This window comes from Opisthocomus hoazin, chromosome 5, assembly GCF_030867145.1.
Source record: "Opisthocomus hoazin isolate bOpiHoa1 chromosome 5, bOpiHoa1.hap1, whole genome shotgun sequence".
NCBI lineage: Eukaryota > Metazoa > Chordata > Aves > Opisthocomiformes > Opisthocomidae > Opisthocomus > Opisthocomus hoazin.
The window spans coordinates 11298358-11312619 of NC_134418.1; the positions used below are offsets into that span (position 1 = coordinate 11298358).

At 40.5% G+C, this 14262-nt stretch overlaps 1 protein-coding gene across 3 annotated transcripts in view; it reads left to right on the forward strand.

Annotated features, from left to right (window-relative positions):
• HTT (huntingtin) overlaps positions 1 to 6786 on the forward strand; it is an 88985-nt gene extending 82199 nt beyond the window's left edge. For all 3 annotated transcript variants that reach the window (XM_075420413.1, XM_075420414.1, XM_075420415.1), the window contains 2 exons: positions 700 to 860; positions 1789 to 6786. In XM_075420413.1, the coding sequence (XP_075276528.1) occupies positions 700 to 860; positions 1789 to 2002 (375 nt within the window). In that variant the 3' untranslated portion in view covers positions 2003 to 6786. The remainder of the gene's footprint in view (positions 1 to 699; positions 861 to 1788) is intronic.
• Positions 6787 to 14262: the final 7476 nt, after the last annotated feature.

The window sequence follows — 14262 nt, forward strand, 5'->3', positions numbered from 1 at the left end:
AATTTATTTTTCTTAACAGTTTTAGAAGATTTCTATAAAATCTGACAGCTCAATCAGAGGGGCAATTATCAATTTTGCTAGATCTAACAAACCAGTTGCAGTGATTGAACTGTACTGCTGTGAGCTTTGTCTTTGGAGCAACATGGAGGGCTAGAATCACCATGTTGTCCAGAACACAAAGCTCACAGCAGTATGGTTCAATCACTGATAATGGGAAAACAAAGATAAAATTAACAATTGTGATCCTGGTGCTCAGACTCTTTAGATCTGGAGGAACCAGCCCAGGTCATCTGGCCTTGTGAACTCTACAGTCAAGCTCCTGTGGATTCAGTTGGGCTTCTGGGTATTTTGATCTTCAGCACCTGCTTACTGGACTCATGCATCACTGGAGAGTGCACGTGTGCACCACATTTGGTGTATAAAAATAAAGACACCAGACAATTTTTGAGTTTCTCTATGCTTACGTCAGTTTGGCACAGATGTCATGAGTCCATCTGGATCCTGGCTGACTCTTTTGCGTAATCTCTTTGTCTAGGCGTTGTGTTCATTGATTCCTCAGACTCCGAGTTGTCTCCGGGCATCCAGTTTGTGAACTTCAGAGCTTTGTTAGCTGGGGAAAACCTTTACAAAGAGAAACTAAACTCTTCCCCGTGTCCATCTACCATGTCTCTATTTCCGTTTAAAATATTTTTTTTGCAGGTATTCCAGACACTACATAGCACTGGACAATCCTCAATGGTCCGTGACTGGGTGATGCTGTCTCTCTCTAATTTCACACAAAGAACACCTGTGGCAATGGCAATGTGGAGTCTTTCCTGTTTTTTTGTCAGTGCTTCCACCAGTCAATGGATTTCAGCAATGTATCCTAAAAAACCTCAATATCTGCCATTTCTGGGTAAACATAGTGATTCTGTAAAGCACATTGATAGCCTTGAAGGATAAGAGTACAGGTTTCACACACAAAAAAGGTAGGTTTACTGCAGTTAGTAGTGTATATCATTTTGTGCTATTGGTGCCTCAGGTTTGAGGGGAAAAAGAGAACTTCTAAACAGATTATGAGAACGAAGTTGCCTAGAACTGCTGTTTTAAGATCTGTTCCTTGTGACTATGCAAGATAATTGGGAAAGTCCTTACTTTGAAGGACTTCTGAAAAATTTCACCCGATAGCTTTGCAGCGACCTTTAAAAGCTTTCCTCTATATTCCTTTTGCAAGATGAAATATATTAAAAAAAGAGAAAACACAAACTCAAAGTGAATTATCCTCTACATACAAGCTGTGTTTTGCAGGGGTGCCCCTGGAGGTGCACGGCAGTAATAGTGAGCTTTGGAAGTGGAATGACATCAGCCAAATAAGTTGGAACAGCCAAAAGACATAGGTCGTATCAGTACTGGGTTTATTTAAAAACTCAAACAGAAAAATAACTTTCATTTCGTGACGGGGCAACAAAGTGGCCGTATGTCATGTTTGAACCTTCCTAATGACTTAATCTCAGAAATGCTCTGTGGCTGTCAGCAGTTGCACCTGTCACAGATGCTGATTGCACTGTTTACTCCAGTGGATAAACAAAAAAGCTGCTAGGTTAAAGTGAGTTTCTGGGCACAAGAAATTACATGAAGTTAATGAAGAAAGAAGATTTCTGTAGTAGCAGTTTGATACATGACAGTATGTTGCACTTTAACATTGTTGGTGAACTCAAAAATACACAGTTTTATGAAGAGCAGCGTTTAAAGTGTTATACCAAAAGATGAGGAACTTCTGTCATATTATGACCTTAACTAATATTTCAGTCTTCCACATGTTATCAGCAGAATGGGAAAATCTGAGCAAGTGGATGTTAACATCTTCTGTTTGGTGGCCATAGACTTTTACCGGCATCAAATAGATGAAGAATTAGATCGGAGGGCCTTCCAGTCGGTGTTTGAGGTGGTAGCATCTCCAGGAACCCCGTATCATCGACTGCTAACTTGTTTGCAAAACGTCCACAAGGTTACAGCATGTTGAACATCCTGATGTGTAATGGAGGTGCATGACTAGTGTTGGAATCTGATATGGATTATGGGGAGTTCAAGATCAAGAAAGTATCTGGATTTGCATTTGTGATAAATGTTCTGCCAGTTTTACTTCCAGAATGCATGGACAAGTGCTCTGCAGCACTGGAAATCACCTGAAAAGTCTAGTGTAGTTCTTGTTGACACCAGGCATCTGTGAGAGAAAAGAAAAATGTCAACATTTTTGACGTGGAGTTTGGGACTAACCTGAGACACATTTACTATCTGTAAAATAGGAGCAAGTACTACAACGCAAGGTAACTGGTATTACTCTTCTTCCTAATGTTCAGCCGAAGCTGCTGCAGTGCAGCCGATGAGAAACTGACAGAAAGACTGTTACTGCAAGCTACAGTTGTTAGAAGACATCCTAGTTTTATGTACCGGTATATGCTGTTGTGTAGTACAGAATAGAAATTGTTTCCTGATGTCTCTCCCAAACAAGGAAAAGAGGAAATGGCTTTCCTGAGTTACACTTCCAGCATGTGATTCCTCTCTCTGGACATTCTGATACCCTGTGGTGTATGTGTTGGTGGTATCAGAGATATAGTGCACATACGTAACCACATATTATTCTTTTTTCTTCTCAGGATTTAAAAATTTGAGTACAGTATATCAGTAAAAGAAATTTTAACTTAAATATTTCTATATCATGTACAGTATGTAAAATTGTAATATGTGTGGTGCATGAACTGTGCTGTAATTTGAGATGAACAGAAGCCACGCTACTGAATATCTTGACATCTGCATTGTCCTCATTTTTTTTTGTTTTCCTTGTTCTCAAATTCATGTTCCTTTTGGAAATCCATCTTAATGTACAGATTACATCGTTTTGCATCTCGCTTTTTCTTAAAGTGCTTTAAAACTGGAATATGTTGATTAATTTGTCTTAAGAGGCTGTACTAAGGAGGCATTCTTGTGATCCACTTTACTGTAGCTTCTTTTGAATTCCTTTATTTTGAGACAACAGTAAAAGAGAGGACTAGTTACTCTGGATCAGCCTTTTGTATACTTAAGAAACTGCACTTACTAGCTGCACAGCATTTTAAGAGACAAAATGGTGCAGGCTCCCCAGTAGTCAATAACCATTTGACCTTTTCTAACTGAGACCATGGAGTCATCTGGATTCAAACCACTCTCATTTAAAATAAAATTATGCTAGCAGTTAAGAATTGGAAGGCTGCTGTGGTCTACTTTGGGGCTGGCTAAGGTGTTAGATTACACAACCTCTTTTATTACCTGTTGTATACGTAATGCTTTAGACACAACCACAGTACAGATATCTATGAATATTAGGACACTACACAGGGCCAAATTTAGCTTTTACTCACCACCCAGGGATCCCCATTGATTACTAAGCATTACATGGGGAAATCTAGCACAGCATTTGTCTTTAGTTATATCTGTTATAATTCTTTAATTATAGAGAAATGATACTTTGGTTCTTGGTCACATCCTATATTTAACTTCTCTTCATTTTCTTATCACACCTTTTGGTGACACTTGGAAAAATGAGGTAGTGTTGTCAGGAGGAGCATGTACTGTATGTATTTCTGTATATAATGTATATGTTGAAATTATACACATGTGACAATATTCAATTTATACAGATGTGTATATTTGTATTTATTAAACCCATGTATTTAAGCTAATTCCAATCTAGACCAAAAATTGTTGCTTCTGCCCATAAATTGATTACAAAGGAATTGTCTACCGGTGTCACTTCCTCCTGTGGTAGATGAAACCGATAGTATGGGCAGTAGAAACAACTGTAGATGTTGCTGTGTTTAGCTCTCTACAGATCTTACTATCTAGAGCAATTATTTCTGCCCTTAGCTGGGTTACTCTTCTTTTTTGGGCCACAGCACTGTGGTGATTTTTAAAAGAAACTGAACAGGAGTTCAGAAAAAGGTTTATTAAAATAGGTATTGTTTGAAAGTTTTTGAGTTGTATTGGAAATTATCTTAATTCTGGTAAGAGACTAATTCAAGGTAGTGAGATATAATGCCCTGTGCTTTCATTAGGGGTAGTATAGATCACTTTTCCCTTTTGTAACCACCAATAATCGTTTTGTACTGTAAACCCACACACCAGTCAGTTTTTGTATGATATATAGTTTAAGTGAAGATATTTTTGTAAGCTATTTTCCAAAATTTAAAATAGATTTTAATATATTTTTTAAGCATCAGATTAGTCATATCCTCACCATATAACAGTATATGTTGTGTTAGACTGTTAAATTCTTCATCATTTTAAGCTCCTCATGATTAACACAGACTAGCTGGTTACTTTACCTTGGCATAACAGGAGATGGCCCTTTTCTGAAACTTTCCAAACCAATTTGGGACTTGCCATAGAATCTTTCCAACCAGTGAATACATTGAATTGAGCAGTCAGCATGAAAAACATCAGATGTGACAGACCCCCTTCCCTCAACTGCCCGTTACTGACTCAAGCAAATATTTTCATTACCCATTTCTAGTCAGAGCTTTGGAGCTGACACAGTCAGTTCTAACCTCACACAGATTCACCGGTATTAATAACTCCCATCTGTTTTAACCTCTCTTGGAGATTTGTCCTAGTATACCTCCTGAAACGTGTCCCAAGTGTCTAAAGAAGGGCACGTCCTCTGAGGAAATTCTCAGTGACCACAAGGGAATGTGGCTGAAGGGTCTTCCTAGTGTGGGTGCACTCACCAGGAGTGCTTCAAATCTAATGCAGCACAAGTTCTGTCTACTTCCTAGACGTGCTTTCCCCACCCTCACTTCTTTTGGAGTGACATCGTATTTGAAATCACTCCTGCCTGCTTCTAGTGACAAGAGCCAAGAGGTATGCGATGGGGACAGTAACAGCAAAACAACGGCCACTAGGTAATACCAATGTTGGGTTTAAAGCAAAAAAATTTAATCACTTGTCCCTTGAGATTGACTTAAGGCAAAGTTTTATTTCACAGAAAGCTTTGTCTACAGCAAGTTAAATTTGGAAAATCAGGCTGTTCAGTTTTCATTGAGAAGAGGGCAGAAATATGTTTTGGCTTAAGATTTACTTTTGGGTGTCCTGGCTAACCAAGCAAACAGTTTCTTTAATGTGCTCTGCAGTGGAACTGGCTTCTTTACAACCTTACAAGATTAGAGGTATGGCATGATTTGGAGCATACTTAAGACAGATTAATGTTTAAAACTTCATTTATAATTCAGTTGTCAAAGAACATACTTTACTGAATCTATAATGTGGCCCTCCTTTAAGCACACTGTATGCTAGCCAACTTTTATAAATAGTTTTTGGGCCAGCTACCTACTGGCCTATTAAATAAAGTTTGATTGCGTTTCATTTCAGCATGCCCCCTCCCTTGCGCTGAGTGCATGAGTGAGGAGTTGGAAACTACAACCCATTGTAAAGCAGTTCTCCTTTGCAGGATTCAGAGTCTTTTCTTTACTATTTATGCTGTTTGCCAGTTGAAATTGAGTGTAAGTTTGTTTAAATCTTCTCTAAAGCATGTTCTCAGATGTCATTTCTTGCCTAAAGCATCTAGTAAATGATTGTGCATTACTTTTGCTTTGGTAGGAATGCCTTCTCAGCACCAAGACATTGCTGGTTTCTTAACCACCACCAGCATTCCTAAAGCACTGAGTAGTGAACGAACAGATTTAGATCAAACGAAGTGGGAACAAGTGGAACCTCTTGGGTTAAAAGCAATTTGTTGATATTTAGTAGGTTTGCCTTAAGAGCATTCTGTATTGCCGTTCTCCTTTTTAAATGGCTGTTAACTTTATATAGCAGATAAGGAGGTTGTGTCAAAAACACTGCAAAGGCAGTTCTCCAAGAGCAGCAGACCTGGTTTGTTTTAAGATTTTGTGGAGTTGTCACAGCTAAGCATTTATGCTTCCTAAATAAAAGAAATTGTAGGGTATAATGAGCAATAAATATAGCAATAAGCAGTTTAATTAAATTTGGTCATTCAGGATCTTACCCAGTGGTTGAAAGGGATGGGGTGGGGAAAAAAGGGAAACTGATTCAAGTACATTCATTGCATAAAGCAGACTTTTTCCATGTACAATCCCAACTAAGCTTTCTACTAAAGGTAGAAGGTGTCACCAAGTGACAATGGTACGTGGTTTGATCTTACTTTTAAAACAATTTTGGTTATAAGGAAACAATTGATGAAAGTTGTAAGGGAGCAAAGTACTTTGTTAGATTTAAGATAGCTTAATTATTTTAAAATGAAAGCGAGCTGCTGTAAGAACTAGAGTAAGCAATGTAACAAAATTTTGGGGAAGTCCAATGTGCTAATTTTACCTAATACTGAGATTTCAGGTGAACTATTTGTGCATGCTACTCTAAAGTATCCATTGGATATCTTGAGAATCCCGCAGTCATACCCAGGAGAGCTTCTATCCTGTGTCAAGTTTTAGCTGTATTCAAGTGAACTGGGTATAAGTGCTGCAGAGCGTTTGTGAAGCATGCGCTGCTTTTTGTCACGTGCATTTTGTGTGAGCTTCTCATCACCATCAGTCTGTGTGTGCATACCATCCAGCTGGATCAACCTGACGAAGAACAAGGTAAACGGCGTGTGACACGCACCCCGCAGTGGTGTCTTGTGTAGGTTGAGGGCAATGACGAGTGAAAGCTTGGAGCCCCAACCCCAAAAGAAATTGTGCTCAAAGGAAAACATATAATTTTAGATGTATGTTTAAGTTTAAAAACAAAATGCTGAAAATACTGCACATTGAAAGTAAAAGAGAAAATAAAATATAACTATTACTGTAAGTGATTTTTCTCTGGTTATTTAAAAAAAAAGGTCTTCATGCATTCTTACTGTAGTTTTTTCCCCAGCATCGCTTCTTTTCAGCAGCTGTCGAATATGGAGTATTTTTAAAATATGTGAGAATACTTGAACTCTCTGCAAAAATATAGGTACTCTTCACAATCGCAGTGCTGTTTGCAATTAACAAAGAAGTACCACAGTTGAGCTTTTAATTCTATCTAGTCGTCATGCTTGCCAAAACTTCTGCGGGATTCTAGATCTGATGAGAAAACACAAAATTTAAGTGTACAGCTGTATTTGTGAATGAGGGTGTATTTATCTGCAGCAGTCCTGGGGGGGAATAATGTTACACAGGAGAAGAAATGGTGTAACTTGCCTAAGCTTGGTTTCCCAGCTGTTAGGCTTGCATCTTAAAAGACATTTCTGGGTGGTCGTGCTGCTGAACACTGGAGGATCTCTTGCAGTACTCAACTGCTCAGAGACATCTTGTTTTGATTAAATTTGTAGCACTCGGCTGTCCTCTGGAAATTCTGGAATAAGCTTTATAGTAGTAGCTTAATGTACAGAGCACGTGCTGGTTTCATTCTCAGTCAAAATAATTTTTTTACCTCATGTTTTTCCGTGTCAGTGTTAGTAGCAAATGATCAGCCGCTCTTGTCACCTTTTAGTTTAGTTGTGGAGCCAAGAGACAGAACTGTACTGTGGTAAGTTTCTTTGTCTTTGGAGTTAAAAGGCTTTTTTGAATAATAAAATCTTCAACTTTTTGTCACTCAGACAAAAATACACATTTAATTTTTGGAAAGATTATCGTTGAAGATGAATTGCTAGGTGTGGGGAGATGAAGCTTGGCACTTAGAGGACTAGAATTTTTTATCTTACTGTAACTTTTCTACTTTCCCTGCTGCCTCTGCTGTCCCATATAGGTATTGTTTGGTTTCTCTGTAGTCGGTGCAGCTGTAGGAGTATTGCAGCCATCATTTTGGAATTGGCTTGGCTCCACCCCAGTTAGAAGACAAAAAGCTTGGATTGCTTGTAGAATTACACCGTAATTATACCACCAGTTTTGCATGACTGTTTGAAGAGATGAAAAGATTTGTAACTTACAGGTTTGTTAAAAAGTTGGAAGTAGGAACATGAAAAGTTAATGTATATAAAATAATATCTTTTGAGCCAAACCTCCTGCTCTTCTACTGCAGCCATAATTCTGCCTTAATTTTGTTTCTGTTCTTTCCCATGGTATGTACATCCAAGTATGGCAGAGTAAGCGTCACCCCAGGTGTTGTTTTCATATCCTTCAAACTGCAAATGTCATGGGTAGATTTTGATCGAGTGCAACCTGATTGTTTTACCTCATTATTTACATTTTGGAGTTCTTTCATCCAGGTTGCAGTCTTTGGACTCCAAGCAAAATGCATCCCTGAGGGCTGGGTTTGTCTGTGCCCCAGATGCCTACAGAGCTGTGCGCCAGGTTAAGTCAGACCATTTAAATAGTATGGTTTTGCTAATCTAGCTCGTCTTGAATTACATGCACTGTAAAACTTCAAGTCAATGTTCCCCACACTTAAAATAATGTCACCAAATGAGAATCTTCAATGCATGTTTTCTACCCATTTCTCCCCTTGAGGAAGAGGCACCAAATGTGTTTTATTTTGCTGTTAAATGGCTCTAGGATTGAAGTTTCTGTCTTGTCATCCAATGGAAATGCAAGTGTAAAGCTTGCTAACTAACTTTTCTTTTCTTGGTATGTCCTGTTAGTGTTGACATTTCAAACACCATCTTTGGCATTTGATTTAACATCTGTGAAAATAACACAATTCATCTTTTAACTTTTGTTTCAGGCAAGTTTGGGCAGATATTCTTTCAATTATACTTTGTTCATACTCATTTTTCTTTGCCTTCATAACTGCTTCAAGCTAACACTGTTTTAAATGAGCACTGGAGAGCTGGGAGATATTTTTAAGTGCTTTCAAGACATCTGATCCTTACATCTCTTGGCAATGTGGCTTAAGCTCGTATCTTCTCCTCCTGCTGCCTTTCCTCTGCCCTGACCCCTAGAATAAATAATTTACATGGCTAATACTTTACGATAAAAGTTGTATGTCATCAATGGATTGGTACGTGACTTAGGGCTACAAGGATGGTGAGGGGACTGGAGCATCTCCACTACGAGGAGAGGTTGAGGGAACTGGGCTTGTTCAGCCTGAAGAAGAGAAGGCTGCGAGGGGACCTTATAAATGCCTACAAATATCTGAAGGGTGGGTGTCAGGAGGATGGGGCCAAGTTCTTTTCAGTGGTGCCCAGTGACAGGACAAGGGGTAATGGGCACAAACTGAGGCACAGGAAGTTCCGTCTGAACATGAGGAGGAACTTCTTCTCTCTGAGGGTGACGGAGCACTGGAACAGGCTGCCCAGGGAGGTTGTGGAGTCTCCTTCTCTGGAGATATTCAAGACCCGCCTGGACAAGGTCCTGTGCAGCCTGCTGTAGGTGACCCTGCTTCGGCGGGGGGGTTGGACTAGATGACCCACAGAGGTCCCTTCCAACCCCTACTATTCTGTGATTCTGTGATTCTGTAAGTAACAGACGATGAGACCGAGTGATCCAAAGTACATGGAGTTCATGAATGAGTTGCAGATCCTGAAGAAGCGAATATTTAGAAGAGGACTGACTAAATCTGCAACTTTTTGGTTCTTAATGTAATAATGTATGAAGATTGAGATGTTTATCTTCATCAGTACCAAAATCAAATGCTTCCACAAATGGCATTTCTATCTGTATCTTTGCTGCTTTACTGCTTTTGTTGTTCTACCTCTGCTCACTTAAGCAATGTATTTATATACTGCTGAGTTACTTAAATGTGAACTTGTGGATAATACCCATCTCCATTGCAGTGTGATCTGATAATACTAAAAAATGTGAGAAACATGATCTGGCAGCTGGGAAACCTACAGGCAGCATTAACAGTAAAAGTGAAAGGAACCTGCTGCTTCAGAAAACATTATCTGGGACCAAGTTACATTATCTATGGTAGAAGAGAGGCTTATATTACGCTGACAAGTTAATTTTCCAGTTCTACCACTGGCCTACTGTGGGATTCGGGAGTATCCCTGCATGGGAAAAATACAGCAAATCTGGTTTTATTCAAGTTGAGTTGTCTCAGATAACTGGATTAAGCAAATCTACATTTCGTAGATCCATAAAAATCCAAACGATCCAAATCAATGGATGGTGGAGCGTTGCAAGAAGTCATGTTGAGTTACCGTGTTGCACTTGAAAAGATTGCTAGGCCCTGTGTACTGGTGAAAATACAAGGAACTCAATTTGTTGCAGTGAGATTTATAGTGCTTAAAGTTCTTTTGCATTTTTGCTGATGGGTTAAATATCATCAAAGTGGTTATTAATTATTAACTTCTTAGTGAGGTCTGGCTCTCCTTTGTGTATGCTGCTTTTATTCTCAGTTTGACTGCATTAACTCTAGATGAAACATAAATGCCAATCCCAAATTAATGATGATTAAACTGCATTGTTCTCTGTAGCTTGATTACACGAAAAAAATTTCAGAACAGGAGAGCAAATTTGATTGTTATTTCATATGTAGTAGGTTGTGCTTTACTGGTTAGAAAATCTCATGTAGACAGAATACCTTTGGAAGCCGATTGCCATAAACAAGAATTTACACCTAAATGACATATTGAAGAGAGTTTCAAAGCCTGCCATGAAAAATGGGCATTAATTTAAAAGAAAATGATCAAGAGTTGACATTTTAGCAGGACCTAAAAAGAGGTAGTGATGAGGGTTGTCTGACATGGGTGGGTTGGTTTTTTTCCTGTGCTTTTCTGCTTTAAAGCTCCAGGACTTGATGCAGGAAGCAATGACAGTATTCTGTGTAGCAGTCTGGTGTGGTAAATATGAGTAAAGGGCCTTTTTGGCTGCTGATAGACAGTTATGGACAGGGAAAAGTATAAATGTTTATTTAAAAAAATAAAAAAATAATCCCAACCCCAAACAAGTGGATGGTTCATTGCTGTCTGTTGCATATCATTACTTTGTGTAGCCTTCACGTGGATACATAAAGCTAACACAGTTTATGGGCCTTGAAGATGGTATCTTCTCCCTTGAGACCAAACAGCTGTGGTGCACCCAAGGAGAGCGAGGCACCTACCTGTGGCACTTTCAAAGGCATCATAGAACAGAGCCAGGCTGACAGCTGCTGAGAAAGGGGCTGAGAGCCTTCAGGCTGAAGAGAGGGCAGGAAAGGGCTTTGTATAAAACGGCTGCAAGGTGCAACCCAGGGACAAAGGAACGATAGGAAACATCCTCTTCTTCGTCTTCAGTGGCTGTGTGAGGTGATTTGACTGAAAATAAGCTGATTTTCTTCATGCAGTTGGAAACTTTTCCTACTCATAGCTAGCATGGTCATTGTTTGGGTTTAGTTTGAGAAGGAGTGTAAGAATTTACTTATATCTTGGCTGTTACCAGGGAAACTGAGGTCTTCCTAGGGTTCCTATCTGCCAGGTGTGGGGCATAGGTGGGCAGACTGTGACTGGCATCTAGGTTGGTCAGTTAGAGTATTCCATACCATCAGCAGCATGCTTTGTATGTAATTGGAGTTGGCTTTTCCTGCTGGTAAAAGAGCCCTTCCCAGGGGAACAGCCCTTTTCTGGAGAACCGTTGGCCTTTGGACCTTCCTGCCTTTCTCGTCCCTTCGCCCTCTCTGTGGGATCGGCTGGTCTGGACCAGAGGGTTCTCTTCCCAGGACTGGCTTCTCAATGCGGGCAGAGTTTGTGAGTAATGGCATATTTATTTTGTGTAGTATATTAGTATCAGTATATTAGTATTATTTTGTTAGTCCTATTAAACCGTTTTTAATCTCAACCCACAAGTTTCCCCTTTTGTCCTTTTCTTCTCCCCATCCCACTGGGGGGGAAGGAGAGGGGTGAGCGAGCGGCTGTCTGGTGCATAGTTGCTGGCTGCTGGGTTAAACCATGACGCTGTGTCCACTTCACTGCATTATGCCTGAAAACACTTCCTGCCTCTTCTTAAAGATTCAAGAGCATTTTTCCAGTTTGCTTCCGGCTTTTGCATTTGGTTTTCTCTGGCTGCATGGGCGTTTACAGAGGAGCAAGGAAAGGAAACGCGTTTTCATTGAGCTATGATGGAAAGATGAAGGAAGGTTGCAGAACTTTATTTGTTCTTGGAACTACCATTTTCCCTCTAAGTAACTACTCCAGAGTCAGCTGGAACTATCTATCTATCTTTATATACTGATAAATTTTATCTAGCTGGGGAAAGCAAGAGTGGCTTTTTTCTCTCTGACAATCAAAAAAGTAAATTTTTTTCTGCTCTTTCTAGTTACAGTTGCACCTCCTCATGTTGCTGCATTTTTCTCTAGTGACAATCTGACATTTTGAATTTTCACAGTTATTATTCTTGCATTATGTTGTTTCTCGATCACATTCCAGGAAGTTACTTCTCGGGTATATCCCAGTTGTATAACTTAAAAATAACATCTTTCCAGAGTTCAACATATGTAACACTTAAGATTTATCAGGCACCGGTTGTTTCTGGTTTTGTAAACTGACCTCTTGATATAATGGTTTTTAAAAAAACAAACAAAACAACCCAAAACTTGACTGGAGATCGGTTGTAAAAACTTGGTATTGCACAGCTTATTCCTAAATATTTAAATGTTGGGTAGTGCTTAGCAGTCCTGCCATCAGGGAAATCGTCAGGAAAAGAGTTTTGTGGGATGAAGAGGACTCTGCCCAAAATGATTTTGGGAAAGGGGGAGTTGTTTCTTTCTGTGGTATGATTTGGTCTTGTCCAGTCCTTGAGCTTTTATATCTCAGTCCTCTGTACAGGGCTGAATACAGTGCTGAGAATTGCTTTATCCGTGCAGTGCTGGCTCATTGCTCTTCCCTCACAGTGTGCAGGACAACTAGAGCAGGCGGCTGGCTCATGTTTCATTTGTCCACCAGGTCCTCCAGGTCTTTTTCTGCGAAATTGCTTTCCAGACAGTCAGTCCCAGCCTATACTGGTGCACAGGATTATTCCTCCTCCGGCGCACGACTCCCATTTGTTGAACTTCAGAAGGTGCCTGTTGACCCCTTTCTCCAGCCTGTTGCGGACCTGCTGGAGAGCAGCACACCCATCTGGTGCATCAGCCACCCTTCGCAGTTTTGTGTCCTCTGCAGACGTGCTGAGGTGCGCTCTGCCCCATCATCCAGGTCATTAATGAAGATGCTGAGCAACGCTGGGCACAGTATTAACCTCTGGATTATTCCCTGAACAGCTGCGATCCATGTTATGCCACTGGTCACAACCCTTGGAGCCCAACAGTTAGCCAGTTTCCAGTGCACCTCATCACTGTCCACTTACCTAGCCCATACTTCATCAGTTTGTCTGTGAGGCTGTTACGGGACACAGTGTCTCAAGCCTTGCTGAAGTCAAGATAGACAAGCTGCACTTCCCTCCCTTTGTCCACTGACCTAGTCATTGCATCAAAGAAAGCTCTCAGCTTGATCAGGTATGATTACCCCTTCCTAGATCCATACTGATTACAGTCGTCTTGTCCTTAATAATTTGGAAATGGTTTCTGGAATTATCTGCTGCATCACCTTCCCAGGGATTGAGGTAAGGCTAAACCTGTAGTTCCCCAGATCCTCCTCTTTGAAGATAGAAATGGTGCTTCCTTCCAGTCCTCAGGAACCTCCCCTGATCACCACAGCCTCTCAGTCATGTCAGCCAGCTCCCTCACCACCCATGAATGCATCCCATCACACCCTATGGACTTGTGTATGTCCAGTTTGTGTAAATGTTCCCCAATTTGATCCTCTTCCATTGAGGGCGAGCCTTTGTTGCTCCCGGCCTTCCATGAGTGGGACTGACATTCCTGGAAGCAGGTTTTACCAGTGACAGCCAAGGTGGTGAAGGCAAAGAATACCACAGCCATTTCAATGTCCTTTGTCACCAGGTCCCTCACCCCATTTGACAGTGAGCCATCGTTTTCCCTTGTCTGCCTTTTGCTGCTGATACACTTCTGGAAGCCCTTCGTGTCCTTCATGTCCCTCACCAGGTTCAGCCCCAGGTGGACACTGGCTTTCCAAAGCCCATCCCTGCATGCTCAGACAGGATGGCTGCAACTGACATCTAAAACAATGTTTGTGAATCTGAAGGAAGTATGATACGAAGTTAGGGTGAACCATGCTGAAAGCAAACAAAAGGAGATGGTTTTTCACTTAGCGAGTAGTTAAGCCAAAGAACTTGCCAAAATGTTGAATGTTTGGATGCTAAGGGTTTAGATGTCTCCTTTTGAAGCTTAGACATGATCAGAGAGTGCGGTATTGAGGATTATTAAATACAAACACATCTGTCTTGGGTAGTCCCTGAGCTGTGAACGTTTGGAGGCTGAGAGAATGCTTCGGTGAGTTCTCCAATATGCTTGTTCTGCTTG